General features: G+C 38.7%; 1 protein-coding gene across 1 annotated transcript in view; it reads left to right on the forward strand.

Moving 5' to 3' along the window:
* Positions 1-27,652, forward strand: part of LOC104485137 (V-type proton ATPase subunit S1) — a 54,557-nt gene that overhangs the window by 19,801 nt on the left and 7,104 nt on the right. The window contains exons 7-8 of the mRNA XM_086739991.1: positions 21,919-22,160; positions 22,757-22,810. Coding sequence (XP_086596117.1) covers positions 21,919-22,160; positions 22,757-22,810 — 296 coding nt within the window. The remainder of the gene's footprint in view (positions 1-21,918; positions 22,161-22,756; positions 22,811-27,652) is intronic.

Below are 27,652 nucleotides of genomic sequence, written 5' to 3' on the forward strand. Positions count from 1 at the left end.
GAGGTAGAATAATAATTCGACAGAGTTCAATACATTTGATGGAATTTAACAAAGTTTACCAAGGTTTAATAAGTTTGATGGCAAGATTCACCTTATTAATTACTGCATGGAAGAAACATACAAAGGAAAACTGAGTTAGAATCAAGTTATAATGACTCATACAGAGACTGGAGATGCAAAAGGGTAAGAAGACCCTCCCATTAAGTCAGGAGATTCAGAGTGGACCCACTTGCTTTCTAAACTCCTTATGGAGCCTAGGTGTAACTAGGTCAAATCATAGTCTCAGACTTGGACAGTGGTTTATGTCTAATGGAATAAACTATCCAAAGTTTATAATCATTAATATTGATTAGCTACATGGATTAGTAATGTTTCATTAGGATTAATTCAGAACGCTGTCAGTCACTTGCCAAAGATCTACCAGAGGTTTCTCTGCCTCAAGGACCAACCTTGAAAGTCGTCCCATCTCAAGGGGAGATCACCACTATGCAGCCATGCTGCCTAGCAGGGAGAGCTCAAAGAAGGTCCTTTTAGGCTGTCATACTTACAGGATAAAGTGGTTGGCTTGTAGCCAAATTACATGCTCTGGGAAAGGTATGCATGAGACTCCTTGCACACACAACTTTCTTTGTTCCTTGATAAGCGAGTCTTGGAAAAGCTACCTGCTATTCATACGTTAATCCGCATGACAGGTGCTCCAAGCTCATATGTATCGATGCTCACTGTGCCACTCTGCTCTTTGTGAGTTTTCAGAGAACAGGTTGAAACTAGAGGAGTTCTTGGCCCAGCTATGGCTCAGGTCTTTACCTCCTTTGGAGCCTGTACCAAACTACTGCTAGTTTGGTTAAGGGGTCAAGTGCATCCGTCACATTGACATACAGGTCACCACACAACTGCTTGCTCACCCTTTCCCCTCAAGTGGGATAGACGTGAGAATCAGGAAGAAAGGAAAACTCATGGGATGAGATAAAGACAGTTTACTAGGACAGCAAAGGAAAAGACAATAGTACATATATAAATAATGATAACAATAAAAATATATAGTTAAAATAGAATACACAAAATGAATGATACACAATTTCTCACTGCCCCACAATGTGACAACTGATACAACCTGTCCCAAGCAGCGATCACAGAACGGCACTGAGAGCGATTTCAGAACAATCCTGAGAGAGAGAGCTGCTCGCCAGCCAGCCCCCACTTTTATACTGAGCGTGACATCTATGGTAGGGAATACTTCCTTTGGCCAGTTTGTGTCGACTGTACTGGCTATACCCCTCCCAGCTTCTTGCACCTGCACATTAGGAAAACCTGGGAAGCTGGAAAAAGTTCTTGATCTCTTAGCAACAGCTAATAACATCAGTGTATTACTGATGTTCTTCAAACCAAAATCCCATACTAAATCCAAAACACAGCAGTTACTGGGAAGAAAGTTAGCTCCATCCCAGCCAAAACCAGGACACCTTGAGGAAAATGGAATACAGTTCCTGCTAAGAAGAGATGCCTATGAGGGATGGGCTGTATCCTAAAAATCACCCACTTTGAAAGAAACATACCTATCTGTTCCAGTGGTAACTGGAGCTCCTAATGTCATGCTTAGTTTCATTTGAATTTTAATACAAACTCAAGATAATGTAATTTGAAAGTACAGAATATCTAATTTCCTTGATTTAGGCAACATGACAGCCATTAGTGGCATTGTCTAGATCTAGTGTGAGCACTGCAGATGGGATCTTGAGAAGGTGGAGGATTTTCAGGAGGGAACACTAAGAAAAATTCACAACTGTTCTTACCACAAGAACAACACCACCTAGAAAATCTGTTTTAAATGAGTATGGAGAGAAGTCCCTTTAGCTTATCCAAAAGAAGAGTAAGATGCAACTTGGCTGCACTTCATAAATATTCTTTAAGCCAAAAGTGGATGAGCCCCCCAAAGGTGTTCTATATTCATCAGAAATGATCTGGGTTTTTGCAGGGAGGTAGGATCTTGAACCTCTGGCTATCCAACAAGATGATCAGAATAGTTTCTTCAGACTCTAGAAAAAAAGGCTAGTGTTCTACTTAAGAAAAACAAGAACTTTCTTCAATAGTCCACCCTGTGAAATTCATTTCCAGAGAGTGAATTTTGAAGACCAGAGTTCGAACAGAAAGACAGAGCAACGTGAAGGAGCTTACACTGATATTCTCTGTGCTGTATGTTTCTTGTGGTAAAGGAGAGCACATGAGTTCAAGACTTTTTGATCTGCCTTTTTTTTTTTACATACTGCATTATTTTTTTAAACAAAGATCTAAAATAAAACCAAAAATTATTCAGTTATTGTGGCTCTTTACTGTTTGAAATCAGAGACCTGGGCATTCTTAGCTGCAAATTGCATTTAGAAAAATTAGAATGAAAAATATTCTTAATTAATGAAAGAATTGTTGTCAAGAGAAGGAAATTTTAGAGCAATTTAAAAAATGACTTAGTTTGAGCAACTGGAGCCCTTTTAAATAATTAAAGCAATGTATTTTAAGATATTCTGCATTTTAAAACGATAAGCAATTTTAACTTTTCTTAATTCTTTAAATTCAATGCCATATAAAACCATTTTAAGCATATTTGTTTTTTCCACAGTAACTTTAAGCTATTTCAGTGCATTCAAGGTTATCAGCTTCTGTACAGACCTAGAAAAGGCAAAATGGAAAGTGCCTTTGAGGGTTCATCAGTCTGTACATTTGCATGTAACCTCTCCTTAGTATGTATTGCATATCTTTGGCTGTGCTTGAACTACAGATAATGTGAACTGTTTTGTAACCTTAAGCTAAAAGACTGACTCTCTTTGCTTAAGCTGTAAAGACTGTGTTCTATGATCTAGAAGTTACAGGGTCACTCCCCAGCGATAACCAAGATCACTATGTATGATAAGTAAAAGGCTTTGATCATATAGGAGAAGTTTACATTACTTAGTACATTTGAAAATCAATAGGAATCATTCAGTATGAAAGATTTGCATTTAATAAGTTGACTTTTTCTCATTGATGAAGGAAATTAGCTTTAACCATGACACTAAAAAAAAAAAAAAAAAGACAGGTCCTTCTGATCACATACATTAATTTTATGCAATGAAGCTCCCAAACCTGGGGCTCTGAGATACTTCTCTCCCAATAGGTCTACCTCCTTGCTGTTGGGCAGTTAGTGACTTAATAGCGTCGTCTTGTTACATTTGCTCATTCTTCCATTGCCTGAAGCAGAGAAAAATAAATGTGAGAAATGCATATATTGGAAAAGATTCCAGACTGGTATTGGCTTTGCAGAAACTGAATTAATGAGATAGAAAGAAAAACTCCCCTATGATTGAGTCTCTTTTGTGATTTGATGAGAAAGAGCTGTTTAGTTTAGTCAGTGCAGCCACAGATCCCTTTGGGCTATCACAGTTATCAGTTAATAGCCCTAACACATGATAGAGATTTATTCAGCCTGGTTCTTGTTCTGTTCCAGTTTCAGAATTTGAAGCTGGGAGACAGAATTAAGATCCTGGAACAGGAGCTCTTTGGTGACCTACATGAAATGGTTTCACTAACCAGCTGATAATTCCTCTGGATATCCCATCATGTTGTTAAAGAACTGCCTTCCTCTAACAAGGCAACTGCCATGTTTTCCGACTCTTATTCTAAAATGCTTTGTCTTCAAAAGGTCTGGCTGAGTTGGGCTGACATTGACAAAGTGTTTTGTATCACCACATTCTGGGCAAGTGAGGTGTAAAAGTCTACATCTGAAGTCATCAACCACTGTTCTCTTTACAATCAAAGGCTTTTTAGGGTATACTCTTTCCGGCCTACTTTGTAGGAGACTGCTCCAGAATGAGATGAAACTCACCCTTTGTATTCTCTTTTATCTCTGATAACCATAAAGGCAGTCCTCATGCTTCCGTCAGGTCTTAACCTATACATTTAGTCAGACAGCTCTCACTCAACCTTTCTCATCTTCTTTTCCATTAAAAACCAGAAACTTACCCCAAGAGCTGAGGAGTCTCCTGCCAAGACCTTTCTTCCCCTTGAAACTCATTTGATAGCTTATTTTTCTTCAGGAGAATCAAACCCCTCTGCAGTCCTTGTTCCACTCTTGCATAAGGAGTTCTCATGAATACAGGATTTTTTGTGTTCTTGGGGACTATGATCAAAGTCACCCATCCTACTTGTGCTTGCTGCTAGTTAGGTTTTTTGGCTTGTGGTTATAATGCATAATTTTACCTGTGCTGTTGGAATTTGAGAGGTTAAAGAGGCTGCAGTGATTGAAAGATAGATATGCCTCAAATCATAAATGCCATCATGTTTCCCATCCTTCAGATCCTTATGGTGTCCATGTCACATTTCTACAAGTTTGCTTCTGAAACTCCTGCAAGATGGTTTTAGAGTTGCTATCTCTTCCTAGTTAGATTGAATGCTGAGGAACCACATATTGCCAAAAGGAGATTTATGGCTACTTCCCAGCCAATATTCGTTTTGCTGACTCCACTTTTTACGTATGTATTGTGAAGTACTGTTTAAACCTTCTCTACTACCTCCACATTTTCAGAAAGCTTCAGCTACTGTGGGTTTTTGACTGCTTCGTTCTACAAGCTGTCTGCTCTAGTGGTGTTTAAGTGTATTGAGTCTTTGATTCCACTCAGAGCCAAGCAATATGAGTTATAGGAACTTTATTCCTGTAAGTAACATGGGCATCTGCAGCACAAGTTGTTGCATTTGACTCTTAAAAAGAGTCTCTTGATGGTATTGATCCTCAGGTGCTACTGCTGTGCACCCCAGTTGAAGAGTATGAAAAGATTTTCTCTTTGGTAAGTGCTTGTGATTACTTTTTCTGTGTTTCTGCCTTCTATCTGATTTTTAAAAATTCATTACATTTTGCAGTGCTGCATCTCTCACTTACATCCAGCTCCTCTCTTTTTTGTTGACTATGCCATGGTTTAACCCCATGCAACTCAGCACCACACAGCCACTCCATCACTTCCCCCTCTAGTGGGATGGGAGAGAGAATTGGAAGGGTAAAAGTGAGAAAAGTGATTGGTTGAGATAAAGGCAGTTTACTTAGGTAAAGCAAAAGCCGTGCACACAAGCAAAGCGAAAGGAGGAATTTGTTCACTACTTCCCATCTGCAGGAAGATGTTCATCCATCTCCAGCAAAGCAGGGCTCCATCACACTTAGTGGCTACTTGGGAAGACAAGCACTGTCACTCTAAACGTCCCCTTTCCTTCTTCTTCCCCTAGCTTTGTATGCTGAGCACAACGTCATATGGTATGGAATATCCCTTTGGTCAGTTGGGGTCAACTGTCCTGGCTGTATTCCCTCCCAACTTCTTGTGCACCCCCAGCCTACTAACTGCTGAGGTGGGGTGGTGTCAGAGGCAGAAAAGGCCTTGACTCTGTGTAAGCACTGCCCAATCGTAACTAAAACATCCCTGTATTATCCACACTGTTTTCAGAACAAATCTGAAAAATAGCCCCGTACCAGCTACTATGATGAAAATTAACTCTATCCCAGCCAAAACCAGCAGAATTCACCACTCTGAGGAGGCTGAACGCTGCAACAGCCATCCCATTGACTTCACAGCTTCTGATTAATGGAATGCTTTTAACCATTTAATATACTCAGACATTATACAATAGGACCTTCCCATGAATCAAATGTTAGAAAAACGCTTTTAATGCCATTTGCAAGAGTTTAGGGTTGTAGGGTTAATATCCTCATGCATCCTTGAATATAGGAATTGCCTTATTCATTTACTCTTTTATTTTTTACATTTGAAGGAACAATTTTAATTTGACGTAGTATAATAAAGCATCAGTGCTTGCAAGCTAAATGAGAAACCACAGGAATTTCTCATCCTTTAGTCCTCTCCTCTCCCTACTTAAAGGGTTTCATTATAATAAAAAATAAACTTTAACTTGTAGATGAAGAGTGTGTACTTAATTATTTCCTAGCTAACTCAGTTTTCTTTTGCTTACTAGAAGTAGTCTTTTTAAATAATTACAGAAGAACTGCTTAAAGCTGGTTGAAGCCAGTTATGTGTCAGTCTAGAGGAAAAAAAAATGAGCAAACATTTAGCCAAAGCAACTTAGAAACTGAATGCTAAGGATGTGAGAAATGCTTGCTAGCAATTCTGTACAACTCATTCCGTGTGTCAGTGGGGAATTCAGGGAAATAACTGAAAACTAGTCTTTTACCTTTAACCCTCGACTTTGTGCTAGGGCATTAAGATTCACTTACTTTAAATATTTTTTCAACTCTAACTTTCATTTTATATTTATGTTTTTATATATATGCTTATTGACTTCACTGGGAAATGAAGGGCATCATGGAACTAAACTATTATTCTTATCTCATCAGAACAATATTTTTATTTTCAGTTGTTAACTAACTTTTTAAGGGATAGAGGAAACCTATACAGATGCTTCGTATACATCAAATTAGAAAGTTGTATTTATTTCGCAAACTGGGTGGGGGAAGGCTGATGGAGAAAGACAGAGGTAAGGATGAAATCTGTCTTAGGAGAAAACAGAAATTGGTAAAATGCAGGTATAAAAATTGTGAAGGATACTGTTAAAAATGCAGTCATATTTAGGCAGAGGTCATAAACATAATTCAGATAAAAAATAAGATGTAAGGCTAAAATAAGATAGAATAGATGGAATGTGTAATGTAAACAAGCATATTTATTTGACTTATTGGTAGGCATGCTAAAAACTTTCTGGAAGGAAAATGCCATGGTAAAGAATTTATTAGAGTGACAGAATAGATTGGTAAAGCACTGCTGTTGTATCTTAAAGGAAGTTTGGATGCAAGGAGACAAAGATAAGTATTCTGGGAATTCAGAGTTTTATTCTAGGAACAGGCTTTGAAGACTAAAGCTGAACATAGCATCCGAGTGATATGATTTCAACCTGAAGATTGAAATCCATGTATCTGTGATTGGTGAGCCACTGAGCTTCACTAATTATGTTGACTGACGCAGTAGATGGAATGAAAACTCTTAAAATGCAGCTTAATAAAAGCTCAAACTATATATCAAAAAGCATTTTTGAAAGACTGCTTCTTTCCCCTCGTCCTCCTCCCCACATGGAAACATCCCATACTGTGTCATAATTAAACACCAGAGTGAAAGAGGTGAGGCTATTAAAAGTAATAAAGCCATGCTTCAAAAAGCAAAAAGTCCTTTATGCATACAGAAAATTAAAAGGAATATAAATTCTTGCAATTGCAGTGCAAAATCGTATGGCAGACAAATACATTCAGAGAAATAATGTGCAAAAGACATAAAAATTATCAATAAAAACACATTAGACAGCAATTCTTTCAGAGTGTGTTGGATCTAATAAAACAGAGGAACTCAGAAAAATGAGTGACAACAGAAAGCTAAATGAATCTGTGTGTTGATCATCTGTGGTGGAGCATAGTGAAGTTTTCATTTGAAAGACTTTTTCAGTAATTATCGAGCCTCAAAAACTTTTGCTGTTACTGAGATGGTAGTAGAATAGATTTCAGAATAAATCAATAAAATTAATAGTATCATATCACCAAGGGCAGATAATTTTCACCTAAGTTTTAACTAAAATAAGAAACTGCCAAACTGTCTATTATCAATATTTATAATGTATAACTTACAAATTATAATATTTTTTTAAAAAAATATATAAAAATTATAAATTAGTTTGATCTTAACTCCAGAGGAGCAGGAAGTGGTGGTTTGAAAAGAGGCTCCGTATCTCTTGAGAAATACAACCAGAAAACCTATCTTCTGTACTGACAACATTGGTTGAAACAAAAGCAGTAAATATGTGGATATATGAAGAAAATACCATATGGATGTGATGTTCTCTGAGAGGTATAAAATGCATAAGTAAAAGTGATTCTATTGCTGCAGTAAAAAAGGTAAAAAAGTGAAATTATTTTGGGGTAGAAATTAAAAAATAAAGGTAAGAAACAACGGATAAAAATAAAGGATTGATGTTTACAGTGGAGAGTAATTACCAGTGGAATTCCCTGGGGATTGATGTTGATACCTGTGCTGTTGAACACAGCCGTTGTGAGTATGGAAAGGGGGCTGAAATCCAAAGTTGCCGAGGTTTGCTGATGTACTGACAAGCTGGAGAAACCACTCACAGCACTGCATTACTGGATGATAAAGTGACAGATTAAACCCAGTATGAAGGAAAGTAGTACACATAAGGAAAACCTTAAATATGCGTATTACAGGCTGGTGAGTGGTTGCTCTTTCTCCGAAGAGAGATTACAGTGCGAATGTGCATGGATCTCCTGGAACATCCCAGCAGTCAGCAGTGGGTTGAATAGCAAGCAGTGTTACCAATCATGTGGAAAGGAGGAGGGCAAAGCAACAAGCGTCAAATTAGTGCATTAAGCCCTTGGTGAATGCAAGTTGGGCAGTGGAATAGTGTTGTGATTCTGGACACCCCTTCTCCAAAGGGATACAGTAGAGCTACAAGATTAAAATATTTCAGGCAAGAAAAGTCAATTCAAGAGGGAAATAATAAATAAAACCACCAATATCGTGGACAGGCTAAACAGAAAATAATTATTCACTGTCTCTGGCCAGTATTTATGATTATCACCACTCACAGACCATAACACAGGAATTCAGAAGAGCCAAATTCTCTTAAAGAAACAAAATGAACTATTTGGGGGCTACAAAAGTACATGGATTTCAGTGATTTGGTGAACTAATGGAAGAAAGATGGGAAGGAGGGATCAAAGGAAGATCCCATTACACATGTTCGTTTGAATGCAACCTTCATCTCTGAAGCTTTCTAACCCAAAGATTACAGAAATCAAGGAGGGTATCCCAGGACAAGTATTTTTTGTATTTACCCTTTTCTTATTTTTAGCTGCCAGTTACTATTAGTAGCACTGGCAGTGAGCTAGATGGACCTTTGGTCTCACAGAGTTTAGCTGGTCTTGTGTCTTGGCAGTGGAAGCTTGGGATATTGACATAGCATTTTTTGGGGACAGGAATGTGAAATGTAATACATAACTTATATAACTAAAAGCCGTGAGCCAGAAGAGGCAGCCAGTAGACTAAACAAAGCTCCACTAAAGGAAGCTCATGGACGTACCTCCTCATGCTCACCTATCGGGTTGTTGTAGAATTGCCACTTTGGAAAATGAAAATAATTGCCACATCAAGAAAATATTTGCTGCACATTAATCATTGTTCTGCTGGCAACCAGAAAATCCACAATAAAAAGTGATTGTGTCAGCTGGAAATCGGGTAGGAAGCACTCCAAACCTGGTGCAGTTTTCCCTGCTTTCAGTGTAGTGAAACAGGTTGGATTCTCAAGATCCCTGTGATTAAGGATCTGCAGGTTGCCTCAGGAAACTCTGGATTCTTTCCCCATTCATTGCTACTGGTGAGCAAAGAGACTTGTATCCTCAGCACCTTCTCCATACACCAAAGCACACATGATCTTTTTCGGAGGCAGACATATATTCCCATTTTGGGGAATCTAGGGTTTAGCAACTGTAAATGATCCCATCTGCCCAGAGGATCACGGCGGATGTGTCTCATCCCAACACGTGTCTGGGGTGAGAAGCCAGGAGCTTGGTGCTGTGTGGCTAGGTAGCTCCTGTGTGTGGTAAGCATCTACCTGCAGTACCTCTTGTCTTCCTTCCTTTTGTAGGAAATTAAATGAATAAAGCTGGTAAAAGAACCAGCTGGTGCAACCACAGGGATGCCCCAAGCACTGGCAAAAGCGTTTACATCCTGCACCGTTTGATTCCTACTGCAGCCTCCATTGTCTGTGCTAAAGGAATAGCTGTTAGAGGAACAAAGACACACTTTACCAACATGTGACATAAAAATTTGCCAATAATGGGTAAAATGCAGATCCCTGATCTGCATTTCAGTGCATCCAATCTGTAACACAGTTAAGACTAGTTAGAAGAAACCTGGATTACTTAATTTTAGTTTGCACTGGCATATCATATTTTCTTTCACTTTAGGAAATAATTTATTCACTCTATGCAGTGCCACAAAATGTTTTGATTTTAGAAATTCAGTGTTTTGTGGTAGGAAGATATTTTATTACACAGTTCTAGATCTGCCATATTTGTGCATGTCATGGTTGAGTTTGTCTCTACTTTGTATCTCATGCTGCCTGTGATCCCCTCAAATGTTACACTCTGTTCAAAGCCATCAGCTAATGCTTTTGTGCCATTTGAAACAGAAAAGAGGGGCCATCATTATTCATGCATAGCCATTGTGCATACGCAGCCATTAAACTCAGAAACACAGCATACGTGCATTTAAAATTAGGATAGAGGATGATACTTTTTGGTGCAATTTTCAATTTATGAGTTTAATAGAGAAATATATCCTTGCTTTAGTGATGCATAGTTCTGTTGACATATTCTCTCTAAAAGTTACCTTTATTAAGTCCTACAGGCTTTTCCATAAAAAACCCTGGAATTGCATGCAAGTTTCTATTCACAAAAATTGTACGTTACAGCTTTAGCAGACAAAGCTAAGATCTAGGCCAGGGTATTAGTAAAATGTTGACAGACTGTTACAGGAGTGTTTGTGTGTTGAAATACAGATCTTACTTCTTTTCTAGGACTGTATTACCCCATCCCTTGTAGCTAACAGCTTTGAATAGAATCGTATTTCAGTCACCTAATGTATGGTATCTTTCTTTTTAGAAAGTGATCAAATTAGAAAATGAACTGCTTACAGAAACTTGTGGCACTAATATATTTTGAGGAAATAGCCCTGTGCAGTCACCTGTGTTAGCACCATCCAAACTGCAGCAGACTCAGAGGCAATGGTGGGAGGGCCCTGGGACTCACCAGTGGACCCTCAGACTTTTAGCCCAGTGAGGTACTGGGATGCTGTAAGAGAAGAGGCAAATTTGCCCGGCATGAGGTTGATGAGGCTTTGTTTCTTCTGGGATCCAATCTCGTATGTATTGATCCATGTAGGCTTACCAGCTCACTCCAGGCTAGCATGGGAATCTCTGTTATTGGGCTGTTGTATGATACATGTCCTGGGGCTAGGAACGCTCCTAGTTAAAAAAAAAGGCAAGAAACCTATCCTCTTCCTGCTAAAATGCTACAAGCCTCTTCTAAATATTTTAATGGAAGCACTGTTGTAACAGCCATAGATCACATTTGATATTACATGGCATATTTTGTCCTTGTTCTGTCCTTGTCATTTTACTAAAACCTCAGTGTTTACAATTTTCTTGAAATATTGAAGCTGTTCCTCTGTGATGGAATTTCTGTTTTAGGCCAAATGATTGAGTGACTTCACAGATAGATATTTAATGAATCATAAAAAAGTATCATTCTACATTTTAGTGCACTACAGTATAAAAGTTAAACCCCAAGTATTCTAACAGCTAGATATCTCTGCCTCTGGGGCTTTCAGCTGAATCACTTGCAAAATCCTGGAACCAAATAAGGAGAGTTTCTTAGCTTACGTTGAGCAGATCTATTGCAAGGTGAACATTAGATCCCCCTTCCTCCTCCCCAGTATATGATTTCCTTATGACCCTGATGATATTCCTTGCTGCTGCTCCACAATTTTGGTCAAGAACCGAAGTGCCAGCAGGAGGAAGTGATTGTGGTTGAACGAAATCCCCAGCCAGGCTTGCCATTACCTGGCAAGGGAAGCTTGGCTATGGGTTAGGGACAGCAGTAGGTATCAGGTTGCTAAACCCATCCCATAGGAATGCTGGAAAGAAGTTGGTTTTTGTTTTCTAATAACCCTCACCTTATAAAGTTCAGTTTTTCAGAGTTTAATATCAAAGCTTCATAACAAGGGTTGGTAATGACCAGCCACAGAGGTAGCAGTTACACCTAACTGCTGGCAAAGGTTGCATGCTTTGGTCTTGTTTTGTTTCAGTTGATGGGCTAGAAACTGGTAGGAGATGAAGGAAATAATTAAACTTTGATTGATGACATTGTCTGAGGTGTGTTAACTGGAAGGGTTAACTAGGCTTTGGTGGAAATACATCTATTTTGAGACAAACTTGAAACGGGAAAAAAGGTTTATCAGGAGAAAAAAAAAAGTATGGTAATCTCCTTCAAAAGTGCATGGATATTATTTCTATGATTAGCTTTGTCTAGACTTTCTGGTCTGGTTTTCATTTATATATACTTGTTTTAGCTTACATACACTACTGTCAGAAAAGTTAAGTGTCTACTGAGTACAAGAAAGCAGAGTGAAGAAAATGCTTGTTTTAACTTCCACATCAGAGAGATCCACTTTGCTAGAATTATTGGCCTTTGCCTTTTGATTCAGTAAAACTAGGATGACAGAGCTAGACTCTCTTCACAAGTTCCTGCAGTTCAAGTTCTGACTTTATTTTCTCCAAAAGAGTTGTCACACACAGATGGAGATGCAGAAAGAAAAGAATGGCATTGTCACATTAAACACAGTATTTTTACAGAGAAAATCTGACCATCTGAAAAACATACTTGTATTGAGATTGCATTTTATTACAGCCAGACCTGAGGAATTATAAAAATGATGTGTAACTTTTTAAAGTTAAAAATTAATTTCCTTCAAGTATCAATAAAAAATTAAGTGTAATATGTATTACTGTCATGCTGTCCACACCTCTTTCTTCAAGTTAAGTAAAAAAGGGAAACAGGCAAATTAGTCCTCCAGTTTTGCAGATTAGTCCCCCAAACTGCTGCGGGATCAAAATATTAGTGGAGGGAGGAAGACTTTTATGGATCTTCAGATTTTTAATTCCCCTGTGACTTGCCTACACCTGGGACAATGTTGGCAATGCTCCCAGCACTGTGAGTAACGTATTTTGGCCCTGCTTGCGTTTTTGAATTAGGTAAACCACCAGACCCCTATCTAACCTCAGTCCAACCCTCGGAGGGTGGGGGGAGCGAGAGAGAGACTGCGTAGTCTGGTCCTGATCAGGGCTGAACTACGACAGTTATGTAACAATTTCCTCTTATTGCAGCAGAGGCTCCTTATCCTTTTTCACATTTCCCATGGCAACTTGGATTCCACATACAGACATAAAAAAGTGGGGAAAACAGCAGTTGGAGTGGGTATTCCCTTTAGCGGTCTAAAAATGGTATAAAATCTGTAGCTTCTTTTATCTTTATGGCAAAATTGCCTGAAACAGGCCCCAAAATCTCATTTTAAAGCTGGGGAGATTGGCATCAGCGAATACCCCTTGAGTGATACATCTGGTAGATTCCTTTCAGGATTAATTCTGTTTTACAACGCAAGCTCTTAATATTTTTTTTTCTCTTTTTGTATATCGATGATTGAAAATTCTGTTAGCTATAAGGATGTAAATGAGATTTAACAATCTGGTGGATGCCCAAGGCATTGTTTTCATTGGAATAATTGTATGAGGGTTATTGGTCCTAGGTGAAATTTAAAGTGGAGAATTTAAGTGTAGCAGTTCCTTCCACTGCTTCTCCAGCTTATACATATTCTATATTACTTTCTAAAATCAAGATTTTTTTTTTTATAGACCAATTCCTGCTCTTCCTTAAGTCAACTGAAAAAATTTTGTATACAAATCAGTTGAAAGTTGGAGTGAGGAAATAAGAGGAAACACCAGAGTTTTCTTCATAAAATTGTGACTGCTGTGGCATTTGTAGACATGCTTGCATATCCCATACATGCAAAAATTTCCTGCCTTATTTTAAGGCCTTTCAAGTGGAATAATTATCTCAAGTGCTAGATCACAGCACCTTCCTCTGCTCTGAGTTCTGGCGCTCACACGGTCCCTGCTAACTCACTGGCCTCGGCACCCCGTGTTCAGTTGCACAGAGTGGTCATGTTCTCTGGAAATGGAAGTCAAGAGATCTCTTATACAGCCCAGCACAGCAAAAGGACAGGCCTGTGAAGAAACATATCTAGCCATAAACATACAGGCTGACACTGCAGATTGTGTTTATGCAGGCCACTGAACTGAGGACTATAATTAATATTGCAGTTTTATTGTCCCTCTTAACAGAAGATCTCCAAGTGCTAGATCATGACTTGAGTACTTTCCACAAGTCATGACTGTACTATCAATTATAAAAGAGATCTCTTACAGTGGAACTTATATTTTGACTTTAACACACATGTCCCAGCCTGACCTTTGTGAAAAACCCTGGTAGACGAGACACAGAAGGACAGGTTGGAGCTGAGTGTCACAGTCCCCGAACCATTTGGCTTCCTGGTAGTAGTATGCGTGTTGGACAGGGGAGCCATTAGATGAGAATGTGAGCCACTAAGCTTGGTCATATATCCTGCAGGGCACTAAAATGAGAGTAATCATTGTTAATGATTGTTATTGATGTAATGTAACTCCTTTCTATGCATTCTTCCCCACGCCCCCCCCACCCCCCACCCCCAGCTTTATCAGAATAAAGAAAGGAAAAAGCCGTGAGGAATTCCTCTGGGCAAAATGACATACTATTGACATTTATTCTGATGTCTTGCTTTACAGTTGCTTTACAAAGGTGCAAAGTAGCACAGAATTCACTTCAGCATGATAGCAAGCCATGAAGCCCTACCAGCTGCTGAAGTGGAACTGAAAAGGAGAAAATATAGTCTAAGAGGGAGACCATGTTATGGAAGTTTAATTTCAATTTTTTTATGAGAAGCTCGTTCCATTTTCAGCAATTCAGACTTAATTCTGCTTTGAAAACATTTTTTCTTCTGTGTACTTTAAGTATGACCACTTTAAGCTCCTTCTCTTGATCCTCTTGTAAATGCCCTCAGATCTGCGTTCTCCATCTGGATCTATCTGTGGATCCATGCAGTCAGCAGGGAAATGAATGAGATTTCTGAATAAGAAATTCTCCACTTCTGACTGTATCTCCACTCTACCAAATGCTGTGCTTCCATGAACTTGCATTATCTACAGTGTATTTGGATCCTGGTACTTCATGTAATTCTTTCTGTAGGTGTGTATGTGTGAAAGCACATATATATGTCAGCAATACAGGTATCTAGGTCCACACATATGCTAAATATTGTCATAGTTATATTGTGTATGGATTTTGGATTAGATTATCTTTATTATAAAGCATGTTTCTCTCTGTACATAGAACAATTTTTCTACTTTGTGTTTCACTGAAAAGAAACATACCTGCTTGCTTTTTCTGCCTAGACTGGTAATTCTGGTCAGTTTAAAGTTTCTACTTAGGAAAAAAATTCATTAATGTTGACAGGAAATATATCTGAGTGAAAAATGTAAGGGCTTGGCTCTCACAATCCAAAGAGCTTACTGCAGCTTATACATACACACAAAAATCAATTTTTCTAAGCTAGGGTTTTAAATTTTCCTGAATCTACTCAATGCACATTTTTACCTGCTTTGTTTCCCTTGAAAGCTTGAGGTAGCTTTACCTCATGCTGTTTACATTGAAGAGAATTAATGTGGAAGGGCAGAACAATTTCAGAAACTGAATTTTGGTTTTGATAACACCTGCAAGTGCAATGATTTGGGATTTGTGCAGTCTTTAGATATGTAAGTTTTACTGTATTATATGCAAGTTATAAAATTTTGGGTGATTTAGCATGAACAGAAATTTCAAATATGAAAAACTACATTGAAGATGTGATAACCTACCACCTTAAATGAGATAGGTAAACGAGCAAGAAAGGTGCATTCAAATGAGGTTCTGGTAATTCCTGATAAGCAAAGCGTCTCCGCTGGAAATGTTTGGGAGATTCTGAGTTTAACCAGGTCACCCTGTAAACATTCCTGTTGGCAAAAGCAGTTTAAATATCCTCTGGGTTCAGTTGCAGTAAAGCAGAAATTTTGTCTCTGTCAATTTTAGTTATAAAGAATGAAAATCAAAATGGGTTGCAGGTAGGTAAGATCCTTTGCAACAGAGCACAGAAGACTGTAGCTGCTGCATCAAAGCTTGCATTTGAATTTGAACTTACTCAACATTCTGGGCTGCTCCAAACCAGTGGGTTTATTGGTCCTATCCCTAATTTCATATCTTTGTAGATGCTAGACAGACAGTATCTCACATTTTGTACTGATAAGTTAATTTAAACAATAGAATTTGGAAAAAGTAGTAGGTAAAATATGTGTAGTTCACTTACTAGGCAGGAAAATACATCCTAGCAAGATTGGGCTTCTATCTCTTTTGAAGTCTAGGAATCTAGGCTTTGACTCTTGTGATGAAGAAAATTTCCTCATCCTGCCTCCTACTCAGGTCATACTGAGGTCTAGATCTGTAGATGATTTGGGATGGAATTACACAGAATCACAGAATAATTGATGTTGGAAGTGATCTCTGGACGTTATCTAGTCCATTGCCCCTGCTCAAACAGGGCCACCTAGAGGCAGTTGCCTATCCAGTTGGATTTTTAACATCTCCGAGGATGGAGACTCTACAACTTTTCTGGGCAACCTGTGTCAGTGCTCAGTCACCCTTACAGTAGAAAAAGTGTTTCCTGATGTTCATATGGGATCTCCTGTGTTTCAGTTTGTGCCCATTGCCTCTGGTCCTCTTACCGGGCACCACTCAAAAGACCCTGGCTCCATCTTCTTTACAACCTCCTTTCTGGTAGTTTTACACATTCATGAGATTCCCTCTCTGAGCCTTCTCTTCTCCAGGTTGAACAGTCCCAGCTCTCTCAGCCTTTCCACATAGGAGAGATGCTCCAGACCCTTTCTCATCCTTGCAGTCCTTTGTTGAACTCTCTCCAGTATGTCCGGCCCATGGAGGTCCCTCTAAATGACAGCACAACCCTCTGGTGTATCAGAGGATGAATCCAGGACGAATCCAGCCTCCTCAATAAAACAAAGGGAGACTGCTTGAAGTTTCTATGGAATGTAAGATTCACCAAATCTAGAGCCAAAATTGAAATTATATTTGAAGATAGCCTAGAATTGAAGAAAAAAAAAAGCCACAAAACATTAGAAATCGTAAAAAGGTAAAAAGTTCAAACTCTCAAAACCAGAGATAACTGGTAACTCTTTGCTTAATGTTCTAGATTTTGACAGGTCAAAGCACTGATATTTTACAGTTTTGCATCAATGGATGAATTAAATAAGTGTAATCAGATGCATTGTTTCTGCTTGTTATACATATGATTTTATAATCTTGACACTGCAAAGATTATAGTATCACCATCTTTGTGGTGATACTAGATTCTAATGCTTGCCTTTTAAATTTTTGACCTCTAGCAGTGAGAAACAAACAGCCATTGCCTGCATCACAGACCTGTGATACAGTATCTTCCAGAATAAAACATGTATTAGCAGGGGTGGTGGTAGCAGTGGTGGTGGTAGTAATGCTGTCCGTAGTGAGGCCATGATGCTACATCAGTTAGAAAACATGCAGGAAAACTGGCCTGTTTGCCTGGGAAGTAAACTGAAATGACAATTTAAAAAAAAATATTTGAAATGTGCTGATACTTGGCTAGGATGTGAATTCTGAGTGGCTTCTGATGTCCCATAGCCAGACCTCAGCAACAGCATGATCTGTCATTCTACAGGGAGCAGCACCCCAACACTCAGCACACAGTAGCCTCTGGCATCATTTTAAAAATGATATCTTGCTAAAAAAAGATTGTGAAGATCTCTGTTAAAGCAAATTGAAAAAACGTAAGTGTACAGTCAACTTCTTATGCTGTCAAAAGAATTACTGATGGTAATTGCATTTGTGAAGTTTAATACTAATAGTCAATATCTGGTTCTTATACTGCATTTTTTTTAAACAGAAGGTAAGATTTTTATGTAGCTTTCTGATTCCAGCAACTGGTTTAATCATATTATGACTAGATTTGGAAAAATTACCATTTGCCATCTAATAAGGGTACATACAGAGAACACACTGTAGCCCTCCGTACTAGGACGGAGGCAAGGACTAGACCAAGATACAACATACAAAGAGAAAAGGAACGTACCCTTCTTCTTCCTCCTCCTCATCTCCCTCCATGAAGGTACAGAAAGACCTTCCCCTTCCTCTAGCTGCTACAATAAGAGCAAGGACTCCACAGAGAGGATGTGGTAATAGATCCATATTGTTAGAAATTAAAAGGAGCAACGAGCACCAGCAGGACAGTTTTCGTGCTCTTATTGGTGTGCACACCTAAACATAGCAATAAGAAAGACAAGAAGTACAAGACTGAAAGAGAAGGCATAACCATCTGTTGAACTGATATCCAAAAATCCCACATTGGAACTAGTGTGAAATGTAGCCTGTTTCTACGGTTCATTACCATTCATAATTTGGGCCAAAGAAAATGTTATTTTCCCAATATTTTGTATTTTTCTCCTATATGTTTGCAGCCATATGATTTGAAATTTGTAATGTTTGTAATTTCATATCTATAAAATGGCCCAAAATATTTTTTCTTGTCTCTAGCCATTCTATTTTGGAACAGCCAACAAAAAGCCAGCAACAACAACAACAAAACAAATGAATAATTTTGGATCTAAGATCTGTTTGCTTTGAAAAAAAGATCAGTGTGTTGTTGCATCAAAATGTTGCCAGATCAGTTGTCTTTCTCCTTTTCAAGAGAGATGATTCTGAATAAGGAGGCTTGCAAAACAGATCAAAGGGAAGAACTTTGTCCAGACTACTTCTATTGTGGGTTCAATTGGCAATTACAGTGTTCAGTTCTGGTCTAAAACCATGTGAACTGCACCCTTTCTTTTCTATGTCTCGTTTAATCAGGTCTTCTGATTGCTCACTGCCTATCTTAGATCAAAAATGTCATTGATAAATCCAGAGGAACAAGACACATCCTATGGTTCATCTTAGGTAAAGGTGAAAGGGGCACTAAACAACACAATAAAATATGGTTTAATGTTTGACATCACTGCCACTTTGGATTGTTCCTAAATAATCTAATTTGATTTACAATAATTCAATGTAAATATAATTCATTTCTCAATGGATTAGTTTAGCATTAAATATAAGGCATGGGGAGAGTTATTTTAATTCAGTAAGCTCATGTTTGTGCAGCAACAAGAAAAAAATGTGCCTGAAACTGAGAGGCAGGGATGTCCTGGTGGAGCTCTCAGCTTCCCACTGCAGGCCAGATGGAAGGAGTGATTGCCATCTTCTGGTCTCCAGTGGGTCCCAGGTTGGGGTGTTTCAGAGATCCTCCCTCCAGCCTCAAGACTAAATTTTCTTTAATATCTAGGAGGTAATGCTTTCTGATTTCGAACATGCTAAATTACTTCACTGTCCTTGTTTCAGCAGGGATAGAGTTAATTTTCCTCTCAGTAGCTGGTGTGTTTTGGATTTCATGTGTGAAGAATGTTGATAAAACACCCTGATGATATGAGTTGTTGTTAATGAGACCAAGGACACTGTTCTGCTTTCCAAGTCTTGCTAATTTGCAGATGCAGGAAGCTGGGAGAAAGACGGACAGAATAATTGACCCAAACTGGCCAAAGAGAGTATTCCATGCCATAAACGTCATGCTCAGTATATAAGTGGGGTTGGCCAGGGTGGGTATCTGCCTTCCTGGCATCCATCTTTCTCTCTCGCTCACTGGCCTTGTTCCCTCTACATTGCTGGCCTCCTTCACTCCTTTTACTGCTTGGTTTCATTTCTGTGATCTCTGTTCGGGATGGGCTGTATCGGTCATTGGGACATCGGGTGGTGAGAAAACGTACATTGTTCATTGTGTATATTTTAATATGCTTATAATCTGTTATTATTGTAGTTTTCCTTTGTTATTTTAGTAAACTGTCTTCATCTCAACCCATGACTTCTCCTTCCTTCCCAATTCTCTCCCCCATCCCGCTGGGGAGGGGGAGAGTGAGCAAGAAACCGTGTGGTAACTCGGGCTAAACCATCACACTCACTCACAGGTGACCTAAAGAAATAACACCTTCAGGATGAAGGGAAGAATATACAGGCTGGTGTTTCGAGAATATTTCTCCAGAGAGCAGATACTTCCAGGCTTCCATTTGGTGCAGTCATCCTGCCTGCCTCTAGCCGTGCAAGTAAGGGCTTGCCAGACTGCACCATCCATGGTTGCCTGTTTTTTCAGCCTCAAACGTGACTGAAACTAAACCCACTTTTAGAAATGTGTTTGGCAAGCTGTGTTGCCTCTCTTCTTCAGCATGGGCAAATTTGTTAAAACAAGTTTAATCACAGGAAACTAGTGGATTTCTTAGTCCCTGACATCCCTTCTTCATAGGCAAACGCTCCTTTGGTTCATATGCTTTTTCGGAGACAAAAGGGAATCTTTATGTGAGAGTCTCACAACAAAGTCCTGGCAGCAGAGCAACGGAACTAAAGCTGGAGTCCCATGATTATATTCTAATAGCTTTCTTTTTATTTTAAGATACTCAAACCTAGTCCCCCGAGTTATCTCAACCCCAGTCTCCAATGTAGCCTTGTTTTCAGCTATTAGCAGGTGGTTTTTAAAGCCTTCTTTAGATGATACACGGGGCCCACATAGTGAAGTCAATTTTTAGACAGGATATAATTTAGGCTTTAGCTCTTCCTCTCATTTTGAAATAAAATGATTACATTTCAGGAGAGCCTAAGGGAAGATTAAAAGTTTTATATCAAAAGTTGAATATTTTCTTTTGTTGTACACTCCTTTTAAAGAAAATGGTATTCATTTAAAATAATGCATGTTCTGATGTATTTGAAAAGGCACTACTCTGAATTAAAAAGAAATTCATAAAGTATGCATGTATTGGAGAGGAAGATTGCAATCTTCATTTGAGTATTTAGTCAAAGGTTTTTAACCCAGCCCATTCTGCTCTGTTCATAGAATGAGATCTGCAAAGATGCATTGTAAATAACAGATGGTCCATAGCATTTAGCAAGCAGCAGTTAAGGTGACAAAAATCTTCTGGGGCCCCTTTCTACAGGCAGGTTATAAAGTGGTATTATAGCCTCTGTTCCAGACTGAAAAATCATAGAATCATAGAATCATAGAATGGTTAGGGTTGGAAGGGACCTTTAAAGGTCATCTAGTCCAACCCCCCTGCAAGGAGCAGGGACATCCCTGACTAGATCAGGTTGCTCAGAGCCTCATCCAGCCTGTCCATGAACATTTCCAGGGATGGGGCTTCCACCACCTTTCTGGGCAACCTGTTCCAGTGTTCTATAACTCGCATTGTAAAAAAATTTTTCCTAATTTCCAATCTAAATCTACCTCCCTCTATTTTAAAACCATTACCCCCTCATCCTATCGCAACAGGCCCTACTAAACAGCCTTTCCCCATCTTTCTTGTAGGCCCCCTTGAGGTACTGGAAGACCGCTATCAGGTCTCCCCGGAGCCTCCTCTTCTGCAGGCTGAACAGCCCCAGCTCTCTCAGCCTGTCCTCATAAGTGAGGTGCTCCAGCCCTTTTATCACCTTTGTGGCCCCCTAAAGACAGGTCCTTGCCTGTCTTTAAAAACGTTAAAAGCACTTCTAGGTAATAGCTCCACATAATTATAGTTCTGGTACCCCTGTGATGCCTCTTATTTCTTGTATCCCAAAGTTATCCAAGAGCAGAGGCCACTTGTATAGTACAAAGTTGTAAAGCTGACATGGGTCTTGAAAACAGACAGAGTAGCCCAGATATGAACAAAATAAAAGTAAAGTGTAAGGTATGAACAACAGGATTAAGTTATTGTCTGACACGGTCAGCTAGCATTTACCATTGATATCAATGGGGCTGTTTTACCGAGGATTCCCTGGGCACATTTGTAAAAAATTTTTACCTATTAAAGGATGTTCCTGGAAACCTCCTAAAAGCAAATGTATACATGCTGGCCACGCTTCTTTTGATGCAGCCCAGGATGCTGCTCTCAGTCTATTCTATTTGCCTCCATGCTGCCAATTAAATAGACAGACAATAATAAATATAGAGGTTGAATGAGGATTTAAGAAGGATGGGTGCTCAGAATGGTGAAGGTCTGTGTTCAATTGATCTCTTGCAAAGCAGATTAATTGTTAATGTGCTGTTCTTCCAGATTTCTATAAGAATGGATGTGGTGGGGAAATTAAAACGACAATTAATGGCCATGGAGGAAGAAGACAGTTTATCATATCCTCCTCTGAATGTGACCACTGGAAATTATACATGCATCCTTTTTTATGCTAGTAATTTCAGCCTCAAAGCCAATAGTTCAGTTTTTATAGATTTGACAAATGCAACATTTGTCACCCAGAATGTGGATATTTCTTCCTCTGAGTGCTCAGACATCAACACAACGTGAGTAGCAGAAGAAATTTCATATCATAATACGTATGTTTTTGAAAGCTAATCAGAAATGGTGCAATGTCAAGTTAATACTAATTTAATTTTCTTTTTCTAAATAATCCAAAATTGAATATGTTTAGAACAAAAAGACTGAGTCAAGACCACAAAAATGTTGAGATGTAGCCTCTTATTTTCATGGTATTTTTCCTCTTACATTCTTTACTTCCTTGTTTGTTTATATTTGGTCCAAACAAGTTTCCCTGTGCCCAATTTCACAATCACAGAAATCTCCACTGGCACTAATAAGATCATAATTTCATTACAAAATTCCCTTGAAGGGAAGTTGAGTATTGCCAGTTACTAGGTAGTAATTCAGCTGGAAGTACATTAATGAAACATGGTCTTTGTTTTCCTTTACTTTGAAGCACCTGCTCTTGGGTAAAAAAAACCTATAGAAATATTTTGTCGTATTTTTCCGTGTTCTGAACCTTTGCTGTATGACTTCTGTAATTGCCTATTGATTTAATATATTCCCTCCGACTGAAATGTCATGATGATCTAATTAAAGCTGACTACTCTAACATTAAAAATCTGTTTCTTATTCTTAGACTGTCATTAAAATACACAATGCCAGTGAATGGAATCAGCAGCCTAGAGATAAGGTAACTTATGATTTATTCTTAAATAGATCTTTGTGATGTACAAAGCCTGTTTGTAAATTAGGAGCAAAAAAAGAGGAGGAGTGAAGAGAAAATGTTTTCAAAATTACCATTTGGTTTCTGTTCTGAGGAGTTACTATACAGGAGAACAAAAACAGAGTCTTTACATAGAGAATATATTAATATGCTCAGGTAAAGTTCTGAAAAAGTAGTGTAGGCAAACAACTATACCGTAAGGTACCAGTATATGAAACATGCTCTTCTGCTGATAGGATCAGACCACGATCCTCTCTCAGGGAAATCTAACTGTGATTTGTAAATAGTCCTAGGGGCTGAAGTCTACTTGCACGGCCAGGGTTGTATTCAGTCCTAACGTTGATTACCAGTATATTCTGTCCGAGCTACCTTGTGGCTAATGAGAGCTGCAAAAATAGTTTTTCTGCTCCTTGGATGGTGACAAGACCAGGTTTCTCCTACCATAAGAAGAGGGAAGAAAAGTTAGGGACTGAGAAGACTTGGGATGAAAAGTCAAAGGGAGAACTTGCAGCTATTGCTCTCACTAGTGGATTCCAGAGATGGGGAAAACATCTGCTACTGCTATAAGGGCTGCCATACAGTTGCTAGTCCACAAACCTCAGTTCTTTCCTCAGCAGCAGGAACACCTGTTAAAATTATTTTCTTAAGCATTGGCAAAGATAATGCAACCTGCTCTTTTCATTTTGGTGCCTCAGGTAATTACTTAAAGTTATTTAGAAAGGACTTGGGCCAGGGAAATTGCACTGAAATAAATGTGCATATATCATAGGATGAACTGAATGTTTGCTTGGGCAGCAGAAGGACAAATGATTTCTTATAAAATGCTTTTGACATTTTGAATACGGGAAATCAAAATTCAAGGAAAACAAAGAAAGGAAGTTTAAAATAATAAGGTAGGAGACAATCAGAGCTTGAACAGCATTTTGACAGGGAAGTAAAAGAGGCACGTGGCACCAAGATGATAAGCATGAATGAATAAATATCATTATTTACACTGAGATAGAAGGACATTTTACATTTAGGTAAAAGGACTCCCAGAAGGACTTGTCCTGAAGAGAGTCAGTGACGTGTTTGGAGTTGTATTTGGAGTGCACAGAGACACTTCCAGTCATCATCAGAGACTGTAATAGGTGGCAAAAAAACCAAACATGCTTTGTTATTTAACATCTCCCCTCCCTTGCAAGCATCTAGATCTTTGTGAAAGAATAGAATGCACAGACAATATTCCTGTTGGTATAGTATTTTTACTTTTTTGGCTATTGTATAGGATCCTTGAGACTTCTGTCCTTGGTGATGGAGTCAAGCATTTCTTCGTTTTGATACTAGAAATTATCAAAGTGGCATGCATTTCCCGGAACACAAGAGGAATTAAGGAAACATTTTCCTTGGGTATCATTCCAGAAATACTGGTCTCAAACAAAATGTCTTCACTTTTACTCCAAGTCACAAAGTATCACTTTCTCTGGTGCTTCCCTGGTGCTGCTTTGTCTACTGTCTGCTGCTCCTGTCTCACTCTCGTACAGACAGACCCACCAATACAATGCCCTTGATTCTCATTCTGCATCTTTGCTCATACTGGTGCAGGTCTTAGCTACTCTCCTGTAACCTCTTTCTGTATGAATCAATCTGGTTGCTTTCTACACGTATCTTGAATGTGACCATCCTCAGTGTGATACTATGCTTTCTAGTAAAGTTATGGGTCCAATAAAACAATATGAATTGTAAAGCACTCAAATATCCTCTGGAGCATGACAGCTGCAAAACTAGCTACCTAGTTAATTTATAGATCTTAGAGAGGTTGTTTTCTTTAAAGTAGTCAACAAGTTTTGCTCAAGTGTACAACAGCAAATTGCAAACCTTAGGATGCTACTATAGAAACAAAATACTTTGGCAATTGAAACATTTATCTTAGATTTTGATTGCTGCAGCAGGCATAAGAAGATCAAATGTGATGTTAGTGCACACATATGGACTTAATGAGGATTATTCAGATTTATGGTTAGTCATCTGTTTGTTAAAATCTTATCATTTTAATTAATTATTGGGAGAAAACTTTAATGTGGTCATGAGTCTGAGGTGCATCTGAAGAGAAGAAATTTGAAGTAACTCTGCAGGCAGACTGACTCTAAATTAAAGCAGAACATCAGTACAAAAGGTGAATGGTTCATGTTTTCTCTCTTCTTCTGGAATATTTTTTACATCCTCTGAGCTTGTTGTAGTAAAGGCAGAAATACTCACAAAGTTTCTCTTGACCTGTGCTTCTACTTGAATCCATTATAACTAAATACCAAAATGCATAAAGAGCTCTGGTAGCTGGGATAAGAAACTCATGCTCCACAATAGGTGAGGTCTTGAAAAGAAAGTAGGTGAAGTCCTGCCCTCTGTCATGCCCAGTGAGTAATTAAAGTAGCTTAAGCTGGCTGTGTTTTGCAGGAGAATTTGATTTATTCTGTTGGGCTAGGTGTGATCCAAGTTTTTAATAGCCCCCAAGGGCATGTAGACACAAAAATGCCTAAATTAATTATTATTTATGTGTGACACAGGTGCTTAGCAATAAAAAATGGAGTAGAGGAGGAAGGTGAGGGGTGGCTTCCGGAATAATCATTGCTTGAGCCTTTACTGTGCTTTGGCCTGCTTGTGGGAGGTAGAGATTGATTGCTTCTCCATCACTTTTTTTCCTCTTTCTTTCACTTATTAAGCTGTCTTTATCTCGACCCAGAAGTTTCCTTGGTTTTGCTCTTCCTATTCTGCCCTCTGTCCTGTTAGGGACAGAGAGTGAGCGAGCAGCTACATGGGTGCTTGGCTGCTGGCTGGCATCAACCCACAACACCTCAGAAGCCCTTATAAAGAAAATTTTCTGCTAAAGACAGAGTTGGTTATTTGTGCTGTTTTATTTTCGATTATCTCTTGATTTCAGAAACAATGGTGTTGTTTCAGGCCTCTATTACCTACCATAATACTATACTGACTGGAATATAGTGCAAGTAATGAGTTACACTCAATGAAACCAGAAGATTCCAGCGACCTTTTCATGATTCAGGAACACTTTATTCACCTTGCTTATCTCAGCATGTCTATTCTAAAGAGCTTCTAAAACTCACAGAGATACATTAGCACCTCTGTTTTCCCCTCCTGGTTACCTTTGATTACATTTCTTGTTCAAGATGACTCCTTGGTAAGATTACGGTTTGCCTTAAGGCTACAGCCTGTCCAAAAGCAGGGCAAAGAGGTGGGAAGGAATGGAGGTTAGAGCCATGACTGCATTGTTTTCCCTCTAAAGGCCATTTACTTAAGTGTAGGAGAGCATCCCTTGAAGACAGGAAGGGACACTAGAGAGGAGCACATTAAAATAGCTCAATTTATTCCTCAGATGAAGAGGCTCTAACCTCAGCAGCATGAGCTGGATCGAGAGCCTGCCCTTACCACCAGTAGTCTACCACCTCATCCTGAGCAGCTCGTCATATCGCGTCTCCTACTAGCAGCTGCAATAGCTGCTTCATCCTATGCTAACAGCTGCCATCTCCCTCTTCCTCCCTCTAGCAGGAGCAACAGTCCCATTCATCTATCTGTCTTCTTCTCTGGGAAAAGGTGTCAAAGTGGATGGAAGTGCAGAGCATTAGTATTTTCCCCACTTACACTGATAAGTACTTGACTGCTGTTGCTCATAGCATGTCTAGAATAGAATTCACCCAAGAACCGTGTTTTGAAGCCTTTTACCTAACAGTTGTGTTTCCCTTTGAACCTTTGAAACAGTAGTAGTTCCAGCTAGCTTCCTTTTCAGAAATATCTCTCCTTGTAATGAACAGCCACATGAGAGGGTGATCGGCAACAGGTGGTGGCATTTAGTTTATATGGTTATCTGGCACAAGGGGAGTCTGGCCTATGACCAGGAATTGTTTGTGCCACAATACTTAAACTACATAATGTCTGTGTGAAAGTTTGCTTCCTGTATTGGCTCTAAAGTTTAATACAAATGCAGCGTTTCCCAGAAAAGCCAAGGTACTTTTAGTTCTGCAGATAAAATCTTTGTTATCTCTCCTCCCTTTATCATTCATTTGCTATATTGTGCTTATTCTATTTGCTATCTACACATCTGAGAGAATATTAAATGAAATGAAGTAATTATATTGATTTTTGTTGATTAACTATCTTTTTTTTTTGTGATTTAAAGAATTATAGTTGTATCAGTTAAGCACATGCTTGATGGAGACTATTCACTATCAGTTGTTTGGAAAAACACCAAGGATAAAAGCCTGTATTATTAAGTTAACCACACACAACTAGCTCACTAATTGGAATCTTAATTCTCATGAATCTGCAAGTAACATAAAATTTTAGTCTTTGGTGCAACGTGAAGAGAAAGTGTTCTCTTGGAGGCCACTTTAGACTTTACGCACATACATAGCCTTATAAAACTTGTTTGTTCCTTTGGTGAGTCTCCAAAGAATTTCCTTGTTTACCATTTTTGTTATCTTCTCGGCAAAAGTACAGAGCACACTCAGCATCTGTGGCTGGCACACACATTTAAGTAAACTTCTCTGTGCTTGTAACTGGCCTTCAGCTAGTGCCTATAGCATTGCCACTGAGATGCCATGGAATTTCTGTTCAGATTGTGCTGCATATCAGGAAAAAATTCCTTTCTTCTAGCAATTAATATCTAGGTTAATACACATTTTAATTCTGTAACTTTATCACTATAACAATAGAATATTTTCCAAAAATATTTGTGAATATGTACTAGATGAAATTCAAATTATTTTTTTTTCTTTTTCACTGATGCTTGCAGCTGAATGTTGCATGGAAAGAGCT

The sequence above is a fragment of the Chlamydotis macqueenii genome, chromosome 1 (genome assembly GCF_036417535.1).
Source record: "Chlamydotis macqueenii isolate bChlMac1 chromosome 1, bChlMac1.mat, whole genome shotgun sequence".
NCBI classification, from domain to species: domain Eukaryota; kingdom Metazoa; phylum Chordata; class Aves; order Otidiformes; family Otididae; genus Chlamydotis; species Chlamydotis macqueenii.